This window comes from Amphibalanus amphitrite, unplaced genomic scaffold, assembly GCF_019059575.1.
Source record: "Amphibalanus amphitrite isolate SeventyFive unplaced genomic scaffold, NRLGWU_Aamphi_draft 000228F_arrow, whole genome shotgun sequence".
Taxonomy (NCBI): Eukaryota; Metazoa; Arthropoda; class Thecostraca; order Balanomorpha; family Balanidae; genus Amphibalanus; species Amphibalanus amphitrite.
Window position 1 is genome coordinate 668,649 of NW_024881723.1, and position 23,976 is coordinate 692,624.

Here is a 23,976-nt window from a genome sequence, read left to right on the forward strand (position 1 = left end):
CCTCTGATGCGGCGGGACATATGTATGGCAGGGCGACGGGCGGCGCTAAATCGCTCTCGTGTAACCATTTTCAAAGAAGCCGGACAACTACCGGACCGGACTCCGAAACCCTAGCGGCCAGCCCCGCCCCCTTTCCGTCCGTCAGTTGTCTGCTCTCGCGCCTGCGCACTGCTCTCCGGCCAGCTGATGCTTCTCCCGGCGCCAGAGCTCAGTGACAGTTATGGCGCTGACGGGTCAGGTCCCCTCCCGCGCGGTCACAGGAGCGATCGGCATAGGATTGTTACGTGGGTTTTTGTATTTTGTGGTCGTAGGAAGCGCGTGCGGTAGGGTACTCAGTGATGAATCATTGTCAGAAGCAGTTTTTGGAGCACAGGTCAGAGAGGTCGAGCATCACCAACTCGGTACGGATGACCTCGGACCTGACATCGACATCAGACTCTTTGCTGAAAAGTTTGCTGCACCGAAATTTCGTCAGCTAGCATTGACTGAAAGTGTGAAGAACAAAGGAGATATTTGTTCAGTAAGTGAGCTTCAATCTGTGCCAGTGAGAACTCATGGTGTGTTTGGAAATGCTTCCTCTGGTGATGTGAGAAATGGACAGGGAATAGCGGTTGGACGAAGTGGCTGCACAACATCATATCACTTGTGTGCATGGGAGGCAGACAGAGAGAAAGGACATTTAGACTGGATTCATCTTGGAAAACATTCCGTCATTGACATAGGACGTCCGTGCAGCAGCGATGACCTCGACAGTTCAAGGTGAGATGGCATTGTTTATTCACTTTTTGGATTGGCATGGCATAGGTGAGCTTGTCTACACTATATGGTGCTTATCAACTCATATGAGTGTATGTTGTGCATGCTGTAGGCATTAACTTTGCAGCATTTTCAGGACTGTCCAGGAATTGGAATAGCCTTACCTTGTTTCTTAGTTCTTACCTACCTATCTCATCCTGATCCAACAAGCCATTTATTATTTGCAATTAAGCTCAGTGAAGTCTTTGATTTCAAAGGACAGCTTTAAGATATATTGACCTACTTATTGAATTTAAGATAATAAAAGTGATTAAGCACTGTTTTCATTCATTTCACAGCTGTTACCTATAGGCTATAGCTAAACCTTTGCACCTTTGTTTGGAATCACATGGCCCTTCCAGAGGGCTGTTCACGGGCCCTGTGTGCAGTCGGACCGCACACAGCCTCGGAGCTCCGCCCACTTCGTCCCTACGTCAGCCTTTCGTCACCGCACACAGCGATCGCTGTGGCCACCGGCCAACAGCGGACCGTCCACCGCACGCAGCCGTGACGTCAGAACCGCCTACCCATCCCCTACCCCCACGCCTGCTGGACGTACCGCACACACCGCACGCAGCAGTGTGCGGTGCCCGTGAACACCCCTCTGCTTACAGGCATCCTTCTAGATTGCCCTGTAAGATTGTACAGCATGACTCCTGATATCAAAAGTTTCAGATAGGTAACCAACACAGGGGCCATGGATTTTGTCTTGTGCAAGACAAGTTTGAACTCTGCAATTGAAGTACAAAATGTGGATTGCTGGAAAGATGTATGCACTTACTTCTAAACATATCTTTGTAACAAGCTGGAGGATTTCTAGAGGCTGACTGGAGGACATATCAACCTGGGACCTTCTGGAGGAGTATTGAAAGCTGAGACCATTGCTCCTTCAGGCAGAACAGTTGCAGCTTGGCTGGAACAGTATACTGTTATAGAGGTACACTGTTACAGTATACTGAGTTATACCTCTGGGAATGGGACACTATGTCACTGAGTCAGCTGGTGGGTATCATTTTGGCAATGGCTGCTGTACAGAGCCTTGGCCATATGATCTCTTTGACCTAAGCTCAATTCAAATGGTAGAATACACCATGACTGGAATTGGAATGTGCCTACCACTAGTAAAAAATGTCAGTTGCCTCAATCAAGATCTGATAGTGTCAATCTGACTATGTCAAGTCCTGTTCCCAGATGTCATGTGTTTTTGTGATCCACTGGGAAGGCTTCCCTCCAAGACCTTAGTGTACTACCCATAATCAGTTGGTGATTGGACAATGGACACTGCAGAGAGTTAGACAGGAAATGTCAGAGAGGAAACCCTGATTGCTTGAGCAGTTTTACCATAAGGCCTAGAAGGTGTTAATGAATTGGAGAAAAGTGCTGGAGAAAGTATCTGTGGATGGTACAGCTCTTCTAAGTACGGTTCTCCAGGGTATTAGTCGTTGGTCGCTCGGCGAGCGGGAGGGCAACCAGTTCCGCCCCTGTATCGCGTGACTCCTTGCTCCGCCCAGTTACGCACGAGCGTACTCCACGCCGCGTAGTAGTGTGGGGAGGGGAGGGTTAGGATGGTAGCATGTGTAGAGGCTAGAACCGGTTTCCACCGCCATGCCACCGCCCAGCGACATGGAGCGGAGTCAGTGACCAGGGCGCAGGGAAAGGTCAGAGGTCAGCTATAACGTAGAGCTTTGTGTCTCCCTCCCCTCCGCGTGTAACGACGCACGACAGCGGCCGGCCGCCGATCAGGCTTGACATGTCAAGGTCACCCGCAGCCAACGGGCTCAAAGGGTTGGTCGAGTGCGCGTCCGTGGCTGACGACAGTCTCGACCATGTGCTATGGTGCCGATAACTAGACTAGCGTGGGTAATAAGTTTTTGTTCAGTGCATATGGCTGCTGGGGTGTGTCACCTTGATATGATGCCTTGTAACGTGTAGTTATGATACGCTTAAAAACCTCGCTGGCAGTGGCCGAGAGGGGGGGGGGGGAGGCGGGTGCGGGGTGGCGGGTGCCGCCTCCACATGTTTATTTTTGTTGATAGCTGCGAAAGCTGAAATTTGGCAAGCCTGACCTTTGCTTCCAGCTGAATTTCTATGACAGCAGCTGTATTTTCACCCTCGCCCATATTGGTGTTTTGCCAGCGTCTATCGTAAAGGGGGGAGGAGGGTCCGTTGGACCCCTTTGCCGTTCAGCCACTGATCGAGCTAGAGCTTCGCGGAAAAAGAGCGTGTTGCCCGTGACGAGAGGAGGCCGATAATACCCAATTTTAAGGTCCTAGGTCATTGGTTGACAGGTCAATATAACTCAAAAGTCGGGGAATCTGGACCTGTTATAGCTTCGTAAAGTGAAGCTGTTATCCGGGTTTTGCGGGGTGCTGATCACGAATTTCAAGTTAGTTTTGATCACAGATGATGTTTTCGTGCATTTAGTCCAGGTCGGGTCAGGTCAGGTCAGGTCACATGTTACGAGGGAACCACAACTACTTCGTAAATGTTCAAACGGTTTCTAAATGCGAAATCAACTCCAAAATCTACCCTAGAAACATGTAGAACTCGCAAGAGTGAGCGAAGGTCATCAAAGGTCAGTGACCTGACTGACCTTCACGCGACCTTGAAACCCATTAGAATCCATGGGATCAACATCCTTTCACATGTTTGATCGCTTAAAGCCACAAAAAGACAATAAAACGCGCTCTACTCGAAATACGCCAAAACGCGATTCGGCCAAACATGGTCTCGGAAAACAGGTCACAAGTCAAAGGTCTTTCGAGTCAGAGTCATATAAATTATAGGGTAGGCGTAATATTGATTAACTCGAGGGTACTGAAAGTTTCGTCGCAATCAGCCGCTTTTTGCGCGAGTTATTTGCGAAAAAACTGAGGGTAGGAGGTCTGTTCGACACCCTCCGACTACAAGTGCGAAGGTTAAGGTCAGGCCGTTGACCAATGACGTCAAAAGTGAGCCTCTGTAAGGTCCCAAAATGTCGCGACGTCGCAGCACCCTTAGTGCCAGGGGACTTTTCAACGGGGAATGAAGCTTATATGATCTAGTACTACCTCCCAGAGGCCTCACAACTTGTATGTAGCTATCTCGTGCGACAGGTCGGTCACGCAACCTCACGATTATCAATCAATTGGGAAATATGAAAGCTGTTATTTTGGCGCCGGGAGCCATCTAAAGCTGTCTCAAGCGCATTAATTCGTGATTTTATACAACCTTTGCAAGCCCCAGCATTCACTTTTCCATTCTTAAAGTTAGGCGACTTAATTTATGACGTCACTAAGGTCACAGGAGTTTTCACCAAAAAGTCCCGATCAAATTGAGCTAGCGAGTCGGGAAGCCACCAGTGGACTTGTGAGGTCCTACCGAATCGAAGAAGCTATATGACCTCATTGGGCCAGCTTCGTGGCCGGAGTGGCTCTGCCCTGACCATGACCTGATGTGAAAACCTTAAATTGACCTCGACAAAAATAAAGCGTATACTATTCGACGCGCTTGAACATGCAAAACTCGATGGTGCCATTATCTTGGCTCTGTAACCACTTAAGTGGTGAAGTTGTTTACCAAAAACCGATCCCGCGACTTGGAGCACTTAGGTATACTGACCTCAGAGTTTATCGGTTGACCTGAGACGTTCAACTCGGGTACCCATTTGTTGCATTTCATACGACGCACGCGCTCAGTTTTATCCACAAGGCGCTAGCTCAATTAGGGGCAAAAAGACGGAGAGGGGTGGTAATCGCCCCCCCCTCGGCCGGGGTATATGCAGAAAACCCAAAATTCCGTTGAGGGTTAAGCACTGAAGTGATATGATGTGAGAAGGTATAGGTCAAAACAAGTATGCACACGAGCGGGTGTGAATAAAACTGTGTTCCAGGTATGCCTTTTTTATTATACCGCATTCGATTTGCTTTAGTTATTGGTAAGAACAGATACAACCAACTACCAAGAAGAGCGCCCCTGAAGAAAAGGTGGCGCACCGGACGGGTGCGATTTTAAGGTCTAAGGTCAGTCGGGGACCTCTAAGTTCGAATCAAGCGCTGCATGTTAGGGGTAAAAAAAAAATGGAGTAAAAAAGTATCCCGATTTTGGCAGCATCGTCATGCTTTGTCATGGCACTCATCCACTCCCTTGGCCGAAATATTATTTCCTTTTTGTATGAGTTCTGGCATAATCCCGCATATTATGCTGCATGTTGTTTGCCATGAAAAAACAATACATGTTCAGCTACGCACTAACCTAGCCGCCATCCCATCATCCACCACTAGCCACCATCCCGTTCTGTGCCCCCGTCTACCCCACACGAATCAGCCGAGATGCTAGTCAGTCGGGCTAGCGCTATCCTATCCTCCCTTCCTGACTGCACAGCGCTAAAACCCAGAGCCGAGACTTCCCGAGCGCGACCTCTGACCCCACGCGGTCCGAAGGGTCGGCCGATGCCTAAGGGCGCGCCGCGCGCCAGCCACCCGGATAGCCTCTGCCGAGTCTCCCTTTCATACACCGTTTACTACGCGCTCGATTCATTCATGATACTGTGTTTCCGCGTTCCTCTCGTTAGATGGCTCCACTGATGTCATAGGCGATCCCAGGAAGATTGCGGCCAGAATACCCCAAACGGCAGAAAATGAGGTTTTTGGTGAATATCTCGGAAAGTATTTGGCATACAACGATGCAATTTCACAGTCTCGTGGTAAATGTGCATACACATAATTCGGGTTGATACTTATGCAGTTGAACATTAAATAGGACCAGATATGTCCGAAAAAGCAAAACCAACAAGACTTTTACTGGAGAACCGTACCTACCCCTGCCAGCCCCATCAGCTTTCCACACATACTTCGGCCAAAGTGTGTGTGTGTGTGTGGGGGGGGGGGGGATTACGATCCCTCGCCGTTTCGTTCATAATTGAGCTCGTGCTTCACGGGCTGATTTAGCGGGTTGGCAGTGTGGCAGTGGCATTGGCACGGCAAATGATATCAAATTTTAAGCTTTCATGTCAATTACTGTTGACCTGCGAAAATGGCGATGTCAGAGGAACGACCAAAAGGGCGGTTTCTCTTCTCGTTTCTCGTCAATATCTTGGGCGAAAAGTTATGCGGAACAACTACCTATTCTGGTATCATTGCGCCTGTCATGTCAAGGCGCTTCCAAAATAAAATGTAGTTTTTGTAGGTCGATTTACTCTAGCCGAACCTATCGGTTTTCTGCAATCGACCCGTAGGAGGGTTGGATGGGGTGGTGGACCTCCTCGGCGTTTCGGCCCTCATTGAACTAGAGGCGAGTGTTGCAGAAATAACGACAGTGCGGGTGTGCTGTTATGAGACGCAGCGACTGGTACCCAAATATAAGGTATCGGTCAACCGATGACCTCTGAGGCCGGGCAGGGGCCGGGGGGTAGTTGCAGGGGCTCGGTTTTTAGTGAACAACTTCGCTAAAAATAGTCACAGAGCCGCAATTTTGGGACGGTCGTGTTGGTCATGATCATGCGCGTCGAATGATGTGTTGCTTGGTTAGGACAGGTCAGCTTAGGGTGTTGACCTCACCTCAGGGCTCAGGTCAAGGTCCGACCACAGTCTCCCAGATCATGGAGCTGGTCGAAGGAGGTCATATCGCATATCATTTGATTCGACAGGTCTTCCTGAATCTAGTGGTGGCCTTGTCGACTCGCCACCTCAATTTGATCGAGCTGCCGACGAAAAACTCCGATAACCTTAGTGGCGTTACACGTGACGTTACTTAGGTCAACAATGCAAAGGTTACTTACTTAAGGGTTAAAGGTACTATCAGGTTAAACAATAATTGTATGAAATCACGAATTCATCTGCTTTTGAGAGTTTTCTATCATTTTTACCCCCCCCCCCCCCCAAAAAAGGAATAGTCATTTTCATATTCCCCCAATAGCTTATAAATGTAATGGTGAGGTAACGTGATCTAATTTTAAGGTCACCAATAGACCCGTTTGAAAGAACGTCAAAAATAATGACAATTACCTCCGTCAGTTATTAAGTCAGGTCTAAGGTCAGGTCACCGGAGGCCATCGAAGGTTAAATTTTGTCAATACCCAGGTCAAATTTCGACAATTTTAAACAAACTGGAGCATAACTCGAAAACGGATGCAGCTACAAAGCCCCTGGAAAGCGCATTTGATAACCCTGTTAACGCTCTTTCTGTGCACTGGCTTTAGATTTGACCACAAAGGTCAACGGTTTCGCCTGCAGAGTGCAAAAACTGCCAAAGTTGAAACATATTATTTTTGCTGAAACGCTTTTTCTGCAATAACTTTGGACTCAAAGCTTGCACGAGCTCACTTTTACCGGCATCGTGTTCCTCTCGTCAAGACGCGTCGAATGAACTATACTTTGCCCTTGAAAGTTCAACTTGAAAATTTGACCGCAGATCAAGGTCATAACCTGACTGGAAAAGGTCGTGTTGGATATCAGTCGATCCGTATCGTCCGGTCAAGCTGAACATATCTAAGGTATTTACATCGCTCTAACATGCCTCTATCAAAAGTTATTTGCGAAAAAAACTGTTGCATACCTTTCGTAACCTGAGATGACCTAAGGGACATCAGGAGGGGTCACGGGTGCATTTTCCGGTTCAGTGTGTTATGTTTACTTGGAAGTCGGTGTTTGAGAGTGTTTAGAATGACGTGCGTCCAAAAGAGGCGCCTTTCAATTTTATACCAATGATGGAGAGGCCGCAAAGCTGACTTACCCCTCGTTCGGAGTCTCTCGAACGAGGAAGATTCTACGTCGTCCGGCCAATCCCGTTAAGGTCAGCTGGCTGCGGCTGCGGTTATGGAACGGAATTGGCCGGACGACTTAGAATCTTCGACTTCGTCGTCCAAGAGACTCCGAACGCGGGGCCTACCTTAGGTCACCGATCTCGAAGTTCTGTGATGTACCCCACGTTCGATGTCTCTCGGAGCTATAGTTTGGCCGAAAAACGAGTACAGCTATGTGTACGTGTTGTCACGTGTGACGCGACACAGCGATTGATATGGAATTCTAAGGCTTCAGGTGAACCAGTAAACGAGAGAAGCCAATTATGCGAATGGTTGGTCCTTGTGTGATTGGTAAATGACCTCGACAAATCTGTTTGCAGTCTACCAATTTTAGCATTATGACTTTTGTCGTACTCGTGTCGATCCAATTTTTATTCTTCTTCCTCTCCTGAAGGCAGGATGTCGGGAGCCATTGTTTATAACGGTGCCGCCCGACGCGCGTGTAGACCAGCGCGGCGGCCGGCAGAACACCAGCCGCGTGTGTGACCCGCCCAGCGCCGCGTGTGTGACCCGCCCAGCGCCGTCTGCGTCGTCTGTCCAATGTCCCGCGCTGGCTCCTGACCCGGTCTGGGACGGCCTCGCACCTGCGTCCCGTCCTGTCCGGGCGCCCTGTCCTGTCGCCTGTCGCGCGCTGTTTCCGCGCCTGGTCCCGGCGTGTCACGCGCCGGGTGCGGGCGGTGGCTGCGGTCGGCCGTATCCGGCGTGTGCTCCCTGTGAGACGGTCCGGCCCGGCCCGGCCCGGTCCATGCAGGTATATAGGACAGGCGCCGGCCGGCCGGACGTCTGTACCGGGGGACGCGGCGCCCGCCAAGGCCTTTCTCTCCGCCCCGTGTCGCCTGTCCTCGGCTCGGTACGCGTTACTCAACCACCACGTGCCCCCTGTCGCCGCCTGTGGCCGCGCCGCTCGGCGCTGCTGTCAGATCGCCCCGAATGGAGCGAATCAGACCGGAGATCGGGAAATGGCGATGCGTATTGGCCACCTGTGGTCAGGTCAGAGCGCTGGCCTACGTATCAGTAAGTAATGCGAAATTGTCAATTCGACATTTCCATGTGTCATTTGCTCTGTCTAGTGCGCTGGCTGAAACTAAAACCTGAACTAAAAGTGGTAGTTACTTTTTGTCATTTTTGATGCAAGATGGAGCTCCTTTCGAAGAGCAGAACCTTTTTGACACCGTTCCCCGCACGTCGCCTCTGCTTATACGAACCGGAACGAGGATTCCAACTGCGGGACCAGGCGATGCCGCTAATCACTTTGAAATAATAGCACTAAGTGCATATTATGTTTTGCCTTATATCATATCCCCTTGTCCACGACCGCCTACCGTCTTCAGCCGTCCACCGTTCTCTATACGCACAGGGCCGTCCACCGTTCTCTATACGCACAGGGCCGTCCACTGCCCTATACGCACAGGGCAGTGGACAGGGCCGAGCGGACGTCGCCGGAGCCTGCCGTCAGTCGGCCGACGCCCCCCCCCCCCCCCCCCCCCGCCCCCTGTTCTGTGTCCCGTTCGCCTGCTGTATGTACTGTTTACCTGACCCAGATGCGTGGATTGTGTCCCTTTCTGGCCCGTTTCGGAGGGGCCAGCCGGAGACTCGACTGGTTCATGTCGGTCAATCTGCTGCTGTTCCTCCGATTTATAGGTCATGGCGCGATCCAGTCCTGGTTCTATTGCCTCTTTTGTTTGGCAGCATTCCTGAAAGGACTTCAATGGATCTAGGTTATTTTAATGTTCGCAGTTATGTATCTGAGATCGAAGTGATTTATGCATCCCGCCCTATTTTTTTTTTTTTACACCAACCATGAGTAATGGTAGGGCTTTGATGATTAACCTTAAATTCAAACAGTTGACCTTAGTCTTGCCTTAGGTCACCATGGCGCTTATTCAAAGTGCCAGGCTGCATATTGCATAAATAGACTGACACCATGTTTGTAATTTTTATCGACAAAAATGTTCCACTAGGCCGGTGTGTGTTCCCTGGTGTCCCGCTGGGCCGGTGTTTGTTGTCTGTTGTCTCTCTAGGCCGGTGTTTGTTGTCTGTTGTCTCTCTGGGCCGGTGTGTGTTCCCTGGTGTCCCACTGGTTTGTGTTTGTTGTCTGGTGTCCCGGTGGGCGGATGTATGTATGTTGTCTGGTGCCCCTTTGTGTGTTGTCTTGTGTCCCACTGGGCCGGAATGTGTTGTCTTGTGTCCCACTGGTTTGTGTTTGTTGTCTGGTGTCTAGTGGTGTCAATCGGAACTTGAATCTTCGGAATTCCGATTTTGTCCAATGTCCAATTCGGAATTTGGTTGGACAATGACAGCAGGCTTTGGACAACTTTGGACAATCGCTTGCTACACCTCAATTTTTTTCATAAATTAATCGTGTTTAACATTGATTGGCCATTAGAAAGCTCAGTTTTCCATATGATTAACACTTTTGAGCTGGTAACGATACATTAAAAGCGAATTAAATAACGGTGTTGAGTGTAAACTATTGCGTAGATGTCGGACATCTTTGGACAAATGGCTGGCTTGGACATTTTTGGACGGAGAGTCGACGTAAGTATTGGACATTGGACGGACATTAAACATACGTTTTCTGAAATTGACACCACTACTGGTGTCCCGGTGGGCCGATGTAAGTTGCCTGGGGTCCCGGCGTGTGTTGTCTGGTATCCCACTGGTTTGTGTTTGTTGTCTGGTATCCCACTGGTTTGTGTTTGTTGTCTGGTGTCCCGCTGGTTTGTGTTTGCTGTCTGGTGTCCCGGTGGGCCGATATAAGTTGCCTGGCGTCCCGGCGTGTGTTGTCTGGCGTCCCACTGGTTTGTGTTTGTTGTCTGGTGTCCCGCTGGTTTGCGTTTGTTGTCTGGCGTCCCGCTGGTTTGCGTTTGTTGTATGGCGTCCCGCTGGTTTGCGTTTGTTGTCTGGTGTCCCGGTGACCGCCAGGCTGTTGGCGGCGGCCGCCGCGCCGTCTCCTGACCGCAGCTCTCACGGCCCGCCTGTCCAGTGTCGGTGTACGACCCCTATCGATTCGTCAGTGCCGCCGGTCACTGCGAGCTGGCGCTACGAGCAAACCTATGCTGGACACGCTTGGCTAGGACCGAAATTACCATGCGGTTATGGGGACGGACGATTTCCCCCATCGGTCCATTGGCTCGCCCGTGCCCGGTCTCGGACAGGCGTCGCGGTGTTTCAGACGGGATGAGTTGTATGTCGGGCGCACCGGTTCACATCTGACACGCCGTCACCCAGGCGAGGCTCGGTAGGCGTACCGGTGGCGCTGGTTCTTTGAGAACTGTATCCACAGCCACATGGTAATTTTAACTACCGGTCGCACCGAGCCAGCGGTGTGTACTGGCCTGCGGACATTTGTGCATTACATCACCACGCTGGAGTACTGAACGTGCACTGGGTCTGGGCCTCTTACATGCCCCGATGGAGAGAGATCTGACATGGCTCGGCCCGGGACAACCAGCGTACGCTTGTTAGCGGAACATGGCGAAACTTTGAGTCCTTAGTTGGCATAACTCACTTGAAACCCTGATTATAGGTTAGCGTGTGTGTGCACTCTGCGCGGGATAGTCTCCAGTCTCCACAACCACACCACAATATGATTTATCATTACTGCTTGTTACTCTGTGTTACCGTGCCCTGCGCGCCGCAGCAGCTGTGGCTGATTATTATCGGCGGCGACAAACAATTTGCAGATCTTCCGCGCCTATTTCGGAAGAACTATCATACTCGTTCGGAAGAACTATCATACTTACCACACTCGTCTGTACCAGTCATACTAGCCGATCCGTGAAAGCGACTGCGTCGGATGGGACTGATTTGCGGAGCGTCTCGGATCGTGCCGGTGGGCAAGCTCTAAGATCACGATCCTTGAACTTTGGATCCCTTGCTTGATTTTGCTAAATTTTCCCAAAGAAATACCGCGGCGACGGATCAATATGTTTCTGGACAACCCTCTCGTATTCTGTGGATCTATTTTTTTTTTTGTGAAACATTAAGTTCACACTTGTGGTCAGCGATCTTGTAGGTCGCTGATAGAAAAGGACATTTACTTAATTCGGGGCATTTCGAATCTTTTTGTAGTCGCTGCTGTTGTGTGGCTCCGGATTTGTCGTAAGTGCTCTTGTCTCGGTGTATGACCCGAATCGACCAGACCTGACGGTCTAACTGACCTGACCTGACCCAACATGACCTTATCTGACCTGTGCCTGAGGTAACCTAACCTGACCTTACCCCACCTGCCCTGACCTGACCTGTCTGACTGCAGACTGCGGCGTCAGGCGGTGCTGACCGGCACTGGCCCAGCGACGGTCGCCGATGGCCCAGTGCCGGTGCTGGCAGGCACTGGCCCGGTGCGGGTCCCCGCTGACCCGGAGCCGGCTTTCGGTCTCCCGGCTCCGGTGCTGGCCGCCACTGGGCCGGGCCCTGCCGCCGCCGCCGCTGGCCCGGACCCTGCCGCCGCCGCCGCTGGCCCGGTGCTGGCCGGTCTGCGCGTGGAGGCCTCCTACAAGCCGCCGGACATGGGCGCGGACGGCGTCATCAGCGTGCTGCAGGACCGCGAGGCCACGCTGCGGCTGTTCGGGGCCGGCCTGGCCGACGGGCTGCGCTTCAAGTTCACCGGCGACGCGCTGGAGCCGGGCGCCAGCTGCGAGCAGAGCCAGACCACCGTGGCGTTCGAGGTGGGTCCGTCGGTCCGTCTGGGACCGATGAAGTTCTAGCTGTAACCTTGCAGTATCTCCGAGCGGTCCCGACTGACCGGTGCGGTAAACTCTGTCTATACTGTTCGTGCAGTCCTGTCGGTAAGCGATGCGGTACATCTCCCTGCAGTCGTGTCTGTGTACCCCGCGCGGTAGGTCTGTACCCTGTCTGTAACCGGTGCGATACATCTCCCTGCAGTCGTGTCTGTGTACCCCGCGCGGTAGGTCTGTACCCTGTCTGTAACCGGTGCTCGGTGTCTGTCTGTCCGTGCTGCAGCTGAAGTCGGTGGACGCGGCCGGCACGTCGGGGCTGCTGACGGTGGTGCTGCCGCAGCTGCCCAGCGGCGCCGAGCGGTTCTACGTGTGCGGCCAGCCGGCCGGCGGCGGCCCCTACACCCACCTGGGCTCTGAGCCGTACCTGGCGATCGGCACGTTCCCGCCGCTGCTGCCGCTGGCGCTGCACGTGGTGCTGCTGGTGGTCCTGCTCTGCCTGTCGGGCCTGTTCTCCGGACTGAACCTGGGCCTGATGGCGCTCAACATCACAGAACTGAAGCTGGTGCTGTCCACGGGCACGGACAGCGAGAAGGGCTGGGCGCGCACCATCATCCCGGTGCGCAACCACGGCAACTACCTGCTCTGCACCCTGCTGCTCGGTAACGTGCTCGTCAACTCTTCACTCACCATCCTGCTGGACGAGCTCACCTCGGGCATCGTGGCCGTCATCGGCTCCACCCTGGGCATCGTCATATTCGGCGAGATCGTGCCGCAGGCGCTGTGCTCGCGCCACGGCCTGGCCGTAGGCGCCAAGACCATCTACCTGACCAAGCTGTTCATGATCGTCACGTCGCCGCTGAGCTACCCGATCTCGCTGATCCTGGACCGGGTGCTCGGCGAGGAGATCGGGAACACCTACAACCGCGACCGGCTCAAGGAGCTCATCAAGGCAAGTGGCCCGATATCTACTCCTCCCCCACACTCACCCAACCCAACGCCGCGACAAACCACAAGGACGTGCGCGCGCACCAGCAAAATCCTGATAGCTTTGAAGCCTTGCATTCTAGAGAGCAGTTTTTTCTAGTGCCTAAAATAAACGATAAACGTTTCGGCGTAACCGCAATCAGCATGTCCAATGGTATCTTCAGTGGGTACAGTTCGCCTGTATCTCCGGAAATCCATTGGGTATAACTGAAAGGAGGAATTTGTGTTCGTGAAAGGATGGCAATCGCCAAACAATGCAAAACTGTATATTGAAACTGCATTTATTACGAGCGAGCGAGCGCAGCGAGCGAAGTGAGTCTTTTCAATATAACGGAAAAATCTCAGTATGAGCGGCCCGGCCCGGCCCGGCCCGGCCCGGCCCGGCTTGTAACGCTTTTGAGAGGCTTATATCTCAGCAACCGCTGGACCGATTGACCTGCGGTCTTTTTTGCTGGGTAGCCCCATCCCTTCTACCCCGTAATTGACTACTTTTGATACATCTCAGTGACCGTCGTGGCACGTGCCACGTGAAAAGTCAAGGGTGTTCAAGCTGTTTTGCAAAAGTATTGATTTTGAGAGGCTCATATCTCATCAGCCGCTTGGGCGATTGACTTGCGGTAATTTTTGTAGGGTAGCTGCATCCCTTCTACCAAAGGTCGGATTCTCTTGATCTATGTGAGCGACCCCCACTGCACGTGCAAAATACAAAAAGAAGAGGTGCCAAATTTGTTCCCATTTCAGTAACTCGGTAATTACTGGGGCGATTTTGCTGAAACTTGGCATACAGGTAGGCACCCACCAGGCAATGCGTTCCCATGTGTTGCGGTTAGGGTGCTACTGCACGTGCGCACGTGCAGGGGGCGTTTCCAGATCTCGAGAATGGCTGGGCCGATGGCGCTCAAATTTGGTACACGGTTGGGGACCAGTTAGTAGGGTGCAGTGCAAGTCATTTTGGACCCCGTTTGCACGTGCGCACGTGCAGAATGCCGCTTCCAGATCTCAGGAACGGCTGGACCGATTGCGTTCAAATTTGGCACACCGCTAGCGACCGGTTAGAAGGGTGTTTTGCACAAGCCCGTTGGAAGTACCCTCTCGCCCTTCCGCACGTGCAGGGCTTACTATCTCGCTCGCTCGTTCTTCGCCCGAAAGGCGTTTTACTGGTTTTTCCTTTTAATTTACCTCGCTGTAGGTACTGCAGAAGCTTATTCTTATTGATGTCTGGATGGGGCCCTAGCGCAGCACGTTGTCTGGATAACCTTTGGCAGCGCCAGCAGAAATTTGCTCCTGTGAAGCAGTTGAAAGTTATGTTCTTAACACATATTCACATTCGTCCTATCTAGTTCGACCTGATCAGGTGACAGTTGACACTTGTAGCGCAGACCCAGTGGCGTTGATACGATTACGTGTGATGCCGTACGGCGTGAGTGCCGAATTACGGCGGTTGCGCCGATTGCAGCCGTGTGACGTGTCGGTGTGTGGTGAGAGGCGCGCGGTGGGGCCGCGCCGGCGGCGGCGCGGCTCGATAGTGCGGGTGGTACGGCCGGGACCGAGCCGACGGGGCGCCCCCCGCCCCCGCCCCGGCCTGCCCCGGCCGACCGGCGGCGCCGGGACCAATCCCGAACGAGACGCGCAGCACTCGGCCGTCAGGGAACGCGTGTCAGTCTGTGTGCACCTGAGGCTGATTCTGTGGAACGGGCTCATGCGTAGAAGGAGATAGCTTCCACAAAAGTTCCACAGCAGGGGAGTCTGATCGGTCGATAGTTTAATCTGCCTTCCGCTGGTAGTGATTTTGGGACGCCTGTTTCCCTGTCGTGTCTGGCCGACCTGATCGGGCCGCGAATCGATGTCGAATCCCCGGCGGCTCGTCCGGGCTGGCTGAGCGGCCGCCGAACGCCGGTTCGGGGCCCGGCGGTGGCCGGCGCGCCTCAGACTCGCCGCCGCCGCCGCTCCGGGCCGGCTCCCTCGCAGTACCGGGTGACCCACTGCGGTACCTGGGGGTGGCCGTGAGGCGCCGCCTGCCCGTCACCCGTCACCCGGCCCGTCCGCGCTCCGCTCCCGATGTAAATCACACGCGCGGCTCATTGTTGCGCGGGCCGGCGCGGCGCCGATTTGGCAGTGACGGGCGCCGCGCGGGGGACGTCGGCGCCGTACGAACCCAGACCTCCTGGAAGCGCGCCGGCGGCCGCCGGCTAACGGTTGTGCCGCGACCTCCATTTCCCTCGCCAGGGTCACCCGTGAAATGGGAACACTTGCAAATGGCTCGGTACATATTCGCCGAATTGACAGGAGGCGGTACCGTTGGGGTGTGGAAATCGGGCGCACCACCAGCACCACTTCACTAGTGGTTCTGCTTCCGTTTGCGGCACCCGACTGCTTCACCGTGCCGGGATCCGACAGTCTCCCCGGCTGGGCATTTGGACCGCGACCCCTCCGCAGCCGGAGCGTACCGCCGGGAGCGGTCCCCATCCGACTGTGCCTCTGGGAGCGGTCCCCGCCAATTATACACGTACCACAGGAAACGGTCCCCAGCGGCTATGTATGTCCCAATGGGAACGGTTCTCACATCTCGCCACTAGGAGTCCATGACCTACCCGGCCCTGTCCCCCGCAAGAGGCCTTCGGAGGCGTGCTCTCCACTGTCGCCGCCCTCTGAGTGCCCGCTGGTGTTCCAGGAAGACCTAGCTGTCCTCCGGTGACCCGCCGCTGTCCTACGAGGACCCGTCGCTGTCCTCCGAGGACCCCCCGGCCGTCCTGTCACGTGGTGCCGCCCGCGCCGGTGCGGCGACTTTCTCCACAAAGGCGGCGCGGCGGCCTCGCCCGCCTCGCCCTCTCCGTTCCGTTCAATACGCGTGCTGTTGGCGGTCGGCCAGCCGGCAGCCAAGGTCACCAGACGGCCGCGACGGTCACGGCAGGCGGTGGGGGTCCGTCGGCGCCCGGTCAGCTGACCGACGGGGAGCACCTCCCGGCAGCAGATCCCCACACTGAGGGGAGCACCTCCCCGGCAGCAGCTCCCCACACTGACCGGCGGGGAGCACCTCCCGGCAGCAGATCCCCACACTGACCGGCGGGGAGCACCTCAGCAGCTCCCCACACTGACCGGCGGGGAGCACCTCCCGGCAGCAGATCCCCACACTGACCGGCTGGCGGAGAGCACCTCCCGGCAGCAGCTCCCCACACTGACCGGCGGGGAGCACCTCAGCAGCTCCCCACACTGACCGGCGGGGAGCACCTCCCGGCAGCAGATCCCCACACTGACCGGCGGAGAGCACCTCCCGGCAGCAGATCCCCACACTGACCGGCTGGTGGGGAGCACCTCCCGGCAGCAGCTCCCCACACTGACCGGCGGGGAGCACCTCCCCGGCAGCAGATCCCCATACTGACCGGCTGGTGGGGAGCGCCTCCCCGGCAGGAGATCCCCACACTGACCGGCTGGTGGGGAGGTGGACTCGGCCGGCGGCCGTCGTCACCGCGCGGTCACAGGCACAGCCCGGACCCCAGGCGGCCACGTGTAACGGCCGGTCTCGGTGACCCCTGGCAGACTCGGCACCCGCTCCGTGTGCCAACGAGATCAAACCCTTCCTTGTTGATGCTGTCTCAGTTGTGCCCTTACCCTCTCCGTTCGGCTGTTGAGAGCATGTCGCTCCCCTGATCCTGTGCGTTTGTGTTATGATAATGCCATTAAGCCCAAATTATGTGGCTTTTTATAAATATGGCTCCAAATATTAATTTGTAACTGGAAAACTAAGCAACAACGATGTCGTGCGTCGTAAAGTAGGGCAATTAGAATTAGAACGGAACTTTACCAGATTTAATCGTTGGTTGTATCAATGATATGATCGATTTAGCAATAAATGCCCCGCTACAGACTGGGATATTGGAGCGGGGGAGCGTCCCTGTAAAGGCATATGGGTAATGACACATGATGCAAGGTCAAGGTCAAGGATTTGCCAAGTCGAGATAGTAGGACAGGGGGGCATGAACCATATTTTGAGCCCCTGGGCGTACTTATGTACTGAGAAGCTGACGCGCAGATAGTGGGTCGGACTCGGGACATGACCCAAACGCCCCGGGAAGGGATGTGAGCCATGCCGCAGTTACAGCGAAGCAGACGCCAGGCCGAGCTGGCGGGTGTTGTTCAGTCGGGACCCAGTTTAGCTGGCCGTTACTCGTCTGCCTGCCACTGCGAGCGCAGGGCGGTCGGCGGCCGATCGGCGCGGCCGCCAATAGCCGCAGAACGCTCACGTCGCGACCGACGGCAGGTATTTTAGAATACCGCCGACGCGGACGGTCGGGCGGCCTGGCCGGATGCCCAGCTTCCGCCGTAAACACGGCCTGCTCGCCTGTCGGTGTGTGTGGCTCGGATGCCAGTGGAGCAGTCGGGTCGGGGGACGGGTGCCAGTCAGCCGCCGTCACCGGCAACAGGGGGTGGCGGTGTCACCGTCGGCCCGGAGCGCTGGCTGACGCACCGGCGGATGTCTGGGACACCTGCCTACGACCCGCATCCAACACCTCCGACCCGCGGCTCGGCCCGCCCGGCCGGCTGCGGGCCGCCACCCGCTCCAGCCCCAGGGCGCTGACGTCACGGCCGAAACTGAGAGCGGCGGCGGCGGCCGTGGCCGTGACCGGGCGCGCCGCCGCTCGGTGGGCGGCCGGTCGATGGCCGACTCCATGGCGAGCCGGGTAACGCCACGGCCGCGGCCGCAGGACGGCCCAAACAGCTGGCAGGCGCCGCGTGTCACCTGATGACGCCACAGCAGAGATTGTAGGGAGGGGGCTACTCCCTTTCACACCACCTGGGTGTGTGTATTGGCGTGATGCGGGTCCGGTCCGTCCGAGCTGACATGGCCCGGGGCCGGGGAAGCCCCGCGGCGGACCGCCGTCGGTGCCCTGCCGGTCACTGTCCGACTTCCGACCGGCGCCAGAGTCCGACGTCGACACGCTCGGGCAATGACGCGGGCCGGGCGACGTGTTCCGGCTCAACCTGTCATCGGCAGAGGCCGCAGCGGCTGATCGATCGACGATGGACCGCCACGCAGTACGCAGAACGCGCCCGGCCCGGCTCCGAGAGGCCAGGCAGGACTGAGGGTTTTCTGGTCTCCGGCCTCACGGGGTGATGCCGCCGCTCGGTCGGCGGACGGGGCCGCCGCCGGCGTTTGTGTGTGTGTGTGTGTGTCAGTGTGCTCCGGTGTCCTCTGGTGGGTACGGTCGATGGTGACCTGGTAGATGGGTCGATGGTGACCTGCCGTGCGGGCGTCGGACCGGCTCTGGCGGCCGCGATCCCCGGCCGTGGCACAAAGAAGCCGTACGTTACAGCCAGCGTAATAGCGGTGTCTTCCGCGACACTGGAGAGATTCCCACTGATATGTGGTGTGGGCCCTGCGACCCGCCTGGCCTCGATTTGGGTGCCGCTCTGCCCCAGTGTATGCTGTCCAGTCGGGAGTAGGGCTCTGCCCAGCCTGTTTTGTGTATATCATTGGCGTTGTATATACTCTCGGATTATTTCTCCGTGATTATAAACAGACCCAGACAATTTAGCTGGTCCTATGCGGTGGGGCGCCGGTCGAAACTGCGCGGTGCTGCCCGCTGGCCGCCGGGGTCGGGTCGACGGCCAACGGCCTACCCTCATTGCTGTAACCTGACGGTGGCCGTGATCTGACCCGCCGTGATCTGACCTGACCTGACCGTGACCTTTGTGTCCCTGCAGCTCAACAAGGACGACATGGGTCTGGAGAATGAGGAGCAGAACATGATCGTGGGCGCGCTGGACCTGAAGGCCAAGACGGTGGCAGACGTGATGACGCCGCTGGAGGACGTCTACATGCTGCCCTATGTGGCCATCCTCGACTATCAGACCATCTCAGAGATCATGGAGCAGGGTGAGTGGCGGCGGGGCGCCGGGCATGCCGCCCACCGCCGGCGCGGCAGCCACCCCTCTCCAGCCGGCCGCCTTATCCGACCTGCGCCCGAAGCCAGACGCCCTCCAGCGCTCGATGAATGCTGAGTGATTAGATTGGCGTGAGCGGATGCATATAACATTGGTAACGGTGTAGTGTTTTGTCATTGTTTGCTCCCTGGATCTATTCCGTGTGTCGGCCGGCGGCGCTGCCTCCCGCGGGGCTCGGTGCTGCCCTGCGTCTGACGCCCGGCCCCTCCCCACCCCAGGCTACTCGCGGATACCGGTGTACGAGGGCGACCGCTCCAACATCGTGGCCGTGATGCTGGCCAAAGACATGGCGTTTGTCGACCCGGACGACTGCACGCCCATCAAGACGCTGTGCCACTTCTACCAGAACCCGTGGTCGTTCGTCTTCGAGGACGTCACGCTGGACGTCATGCTCCGCGAGTTCAAAGAAGGTGGGTGTGGGCCGGCCAGCGCCTCCAGCCGGGCCAGACCGGGCGGCGTCTGCGAACACTGGTCTGTGTTTAAAAGTTAAAAACAGTGTGCTGACAAGCTTCTTATCTGCTGTTTACCTTAAGTGGTGGATTTGTGAATGGCGTAACCTTTTAATCATATCAGTGGCTCAAGGAGCGATGGACATGCTCAGGTGGCTTGTGATATGATTGTCGTATAGTTTCAGTAACTGAACGGTGTATGTATACCCAGGGGCGTATACGGTAACAGTAGCGCCGGGCAGTCTGTGTGCCGTGGGTAATTAATCACAGATGGCGTACCGCCGCGGACTCGAGTCAGCCAGCGCCCAGCGACCCCCGCCAGGCCACAGGGTCACTGAGACGTGTCCATTATCATTTGGCTTGCAACTGGACCAGATAGGATTTCATCAGCAAGCAAAACCAGGTGGCATCCATACTGTGCATTAGAAACTCGCAGCGGCTGCCGCTCATCAGAAAGTGCTTACCGCGGGGCGGGAGGCCGGCCGGGGCGGAAGGGCTGTTTGTTTGGCGGGGCCCCATCTGTGGCTCGGGGAGAGCCGGTCCGTGACGGGGCGGTGCTGGCCTCAGCTGCAAACAGACGGCAGCCGCGGAGGGTCGGCGGGCGGGACTCTACCCGGGCGGGTCACCGGGTCCTGCCTGCCGTTACACTGTACAGTCGCAGTATCGGATCGCTCCAAGGTCAGTATTCATGACCTCAGCGCGCTGACGTGTGTGCCGCGCCGTTCACAGGCAACAAGGGCCACATGGCGTTCGTGCAGCGGGTGGTCACGGAGACGGTGGGCGACCCGTACTACGAGCTGGTCGGCCTGGTCACCCTGGAGGACGTCATTGAGGAGATGATCCAGTCCGAGATCGTCGACGAGACGGACGTACTCAGTGAGTGGCGAGTGCCCCGTCCAGGGGACATGTCCCTCCCCTCCCCCTCCCCGGGACCAGACGGACGTTCTCAGTGAGTGGTCCCCCCCCCCCCCCCCAGCAGCGGTCTGAACTCCCTCAGCGACTCCGTGCTCTCCCAGTAGAGCCTCTCTCCCCGTAGAGCCTCTCTCCCAGTAGAGCCTCTCTCCCCGTAGAGCCTCTCTCCGAGTAGAGCCTCTCTCCCCGTAGATCCTCTCTCCCCGTAGAGCCTCTCTCCCAGTAGAGCCTCTCTCCCCGTAGAGCCTCTCTCCCCGTAGAGCCTCTCTCCACGGCACCGCCATTTGTTCGACGGTGCTCCGACCGTCAGTGACCGTGCTGCGCTTTTCGGAATCGTTCGTGCCGTATAGTTTTTTCCCGAGTGTATTTCCGCCCGGTTCGGTCCGTTCTTTTATCAGGAAATGTGGTTCCGGACTTATCCCGCGTATATTGCGTGAGTCACTGCTCGCCGCCCACCTATGTGACTCGTGTGATTCTCTGGACTCTAACGGTACTGACATAAATCCCACGCTGTTTCATCTCATCGAGTCAGTGAGCTCTCAGTTCTCACGATTCTGTCTGTGTGCAATCCCACTCCGCTAAGAGCGACACATTCCTTACTCATTGGTCATGTCCGTCTGCAAAATATCTGCACCGGCATCAAAATCACACGCAATGTCCGCTGCATCTGCTCCTGATGGCCATCTCCAAGTGCTGAGCTTTCTGTCACCCATTGGACTGCCCCTCCCCCTGGATCTGGATACCCTGCTCTGTGACGCGTCCATAACCCTTTCCCGGCCCACCGTTCGCCCCGGTACGTTTGGAGAGGGTAGTGTATATGTTTGGAGAGGGTAGGGACCGGTTTCATCTGGCCGCGGTCCCGGCTCCACTCTGTCCGTCCGCCGTCAGCCCCGGCCGGTCTGCTCCGCCGCCGCTGCACCGCGCCGGTCGTCAGCGAGCGGCTCCGGTCGTGTAGCACCCACGGCGTTTTTACGGCGGCCTCCCCTGTGGTCCCGGTCTCGAACCGGAGACACATGATTACTCGGTCAGGGGGGGGTCGGCCGCTCCTTTCCCAAGAACCGCCCGGTCGCGCGCCCGAGACCTGATGAAACTGGGGTGGGGAGGGAGGGAGGGGCGCCACGCAGTCGCGGTGGCACGTCGGTCGGAAGTCGGGAGCGGCGGCACCGCCGACCGTGGGAGGGAGGGCCTCCGCTGACTCCGGCCAGACTGCCGGTGACGGGCTGCGGTCGCTGCGCTCAGTGGTACGAGATGGCGCCGATCGCGGGCCGCTCTCGGTGACATGGGTCGATGTGTCATACGTCCGGTAAACCTGCCGGGGTAGCACCGAGTGCATGTGTCATGGGGTCCAGTAGCAGCCGGCGGGATAGGGGGATACCGAGCGTCCGGCGGCAGCCGGCGGATAGGGGGATGCCGGACGCCTGTGCCTCCAGGCCATCCAGCCGCAGTCGGCGGGATGTGAGGGGGGGGAGTACCGAGCGGGTTGCGTCACACAGTCCAGCCGCAGCCGGCAGACTGGGGATACCGAGCGCCTGTGTCACACAGGCCGCCCTGGTGCCGGCCTTATCACCTCTACTGCCGCAATATCACCCTGATCAATCGGCGCCTTGTAGCTGCGACAAACAAACGTCCGAGACTTCCGCCGGCGGCCGCTCCCGGCTCCGCGAACCGGGCCGGCGCTCGGCGGAACGGCGGCGGCCGCGGTGCAAGGAGTGGCCGGTAGCGCGAACTGCCGGGTGTGGCGGCGCCCGGCGGATAGAGAGCAGCGCGGGGCGCCGGGACAGGGCACGGCCGGGTGGGCAGACCCGGCACGGCTGGGACTGATACCCTGGTGGGGCCGCCGGTCGGACTAATGCCGTGCTGTGTAGAGGTACCCCGGGGGGGGGGGGGGGGAGTGATAGTTCGTACAATGTGGGACAATCGGTTAGGCTGATACCGAGTTATGGGCCATCGGTAGGGCTGCCTCCATGCTGTGTGCCCGACTCCGTCGGTACCTCAGTGGTGTATCGCTCAGTGAGGGTGCAGTTCAGGAGGCCCGCTCGCCCGCGACACCCGAGCAGCGGGGCGGCCGAGGCCGCGGGGGCCCGGCGCGGCGGCGCCCACATCCGATCGGCCGCCGGCTCGAATTGTATTGATCGGACGCCGGCGGCGGACAGACTGCGTAGTTGGGGAACGGGTGGCGGGTACTCGTGGACGGGCGGCGGGGGCGCCGCCTGACCTCCCCTCTGACCCCTGACCTCCCCCCCCCCGCAGTCGACAACAAGACCAAGAAGCGCCGCGGGAAGAAGCGCCGCATGCCGGACCCGATCGCCTTCGCGCAGCCGACCAACAACCAGATTCACATATCGCCGCAGCTGGCGCTGGCCACCTTCCAGTTCCTTCAGACAGGTGAGGAGACTGTGTGCTACTCCCCCTCCCCCTGCCTTACAGGTCCTTCAGACAGGTGAGGAGACCTTACAGTTTCTTCAGACAGGTGAGACGACTGTGTACTAAACTAACTCCTTCCCCACCTACCAGCTCCTTCAGATAAGTTAGTAGACTGGTCACCTTCGAAATGGTGGTTGTTTTTTCTGTATTATATCTGTATCAGCCATTCCATATAGCTTCTTTTTTCATCTCATGTACAGCAATCTGTGGTGGTATTATTTATCGCCCGGTCTGAGTTCCGACGGTCCACATTCCACGGTCGTTCGCTGGGTTTTGTCTGCTCCCCCTGTTCTTGGCTGTGATGTGACCGAGCTCAGTGCCGTCCTCGGTGTGCCGGACAGAGAGACGGTGCACCATTGTACACCCCTCACCAGGGCCCAATCTTACCAAATGCCGTGAATGCGCATTCACGGCATTTGGTAACTTTCAGAACTATTCCACATTCACCAATTCATTCGTTCAGGCAACATTCATAATCATTCACGCTATCAAAATCATTAGCCAAGATTAGCTGGATGTAAATAATAGGACGTCTTTGATATCAGTGCCGTTAACTCCGCCCAGTGCTGCCAAATCCTATTCACGGCATTGGTAAGATTGGGCCCAGGTGCCGACCGTGAGCCGGCACTATCGGTCCTGTTCGCACTGTGCAGTCTTTGTGCCGTCATATCTGTCACCGTGTTTGTTTTTGCAATGCTAGATAGTCAACACTTGTGACACTGCTGCACGGCTTATCTCGTTTTTTCCTCCTCCTACTCTCTCCCGCTCCCCCTCTCTCTCTCTCTTTCTCTCTCTCTTCTTTTCTCTCTCTCTCTCTCTCTCTCTCTCTCTCTCTCTCTCTCTTTCTCTCTCTCTCTCTCTCTCTCTCTCTCTCTCTCTCTCTCTCTCTCTCTCTCTCTCTCTCTCTCTCTCTCTCTCTTCCCTCACCCGCTTTCTCACCACTTCATCATCCCCTTCATCTCATACCGCTCCAGGGACAGTATTGTTGTTTACTACCGTGCCGCGC

At 56.4% G+C, this 23,976-nt stretch overlaps 1 protein-coding gene across 2 annotated transcripts in view; it reads left to right on the plus strand.

Moving 5' to 3' along the window:
• Positions 1-198: 198 nt before the first annotated feature.
• The window catches only part of LOC122385709 (unextended protein-like), a 31,339-nt gene continuing 7,561 nt past the window's right edge, over positions 199-23,976 (plus strand). For both annotated transcript variants that reach the window (XM_043374154.1, XM_043374155.1), the window contains exons 1-7: positions 199-759; positions 11,835-12,246; positions 12,542-13,207; positions 18,946-19,117; positions 19,404-19,595; positions 20,364-20,510; positions 22,797-22,931. In XM_043374154.1, coding sequence (XP_043230089.1) covers positions 221-759; positions 11,835-12,246; positions 12,542-13,207; positions 18,946-19,117; positions 19,404-19,595; positions 20,364-20,510; positions 22,797-22,931 — 2,263 coding nt within the window. In that variant the 5' untranslated portion in view covers positions 199-220. The remainder of the gene's footprint in view (positions 760-11,834; positions 12,247-12,541; positions 13,208-18,945; positions 19,118-19,403; positions 19,596-20,363; positions 20,511-22,796; positions 22,932-23,976) is intronic.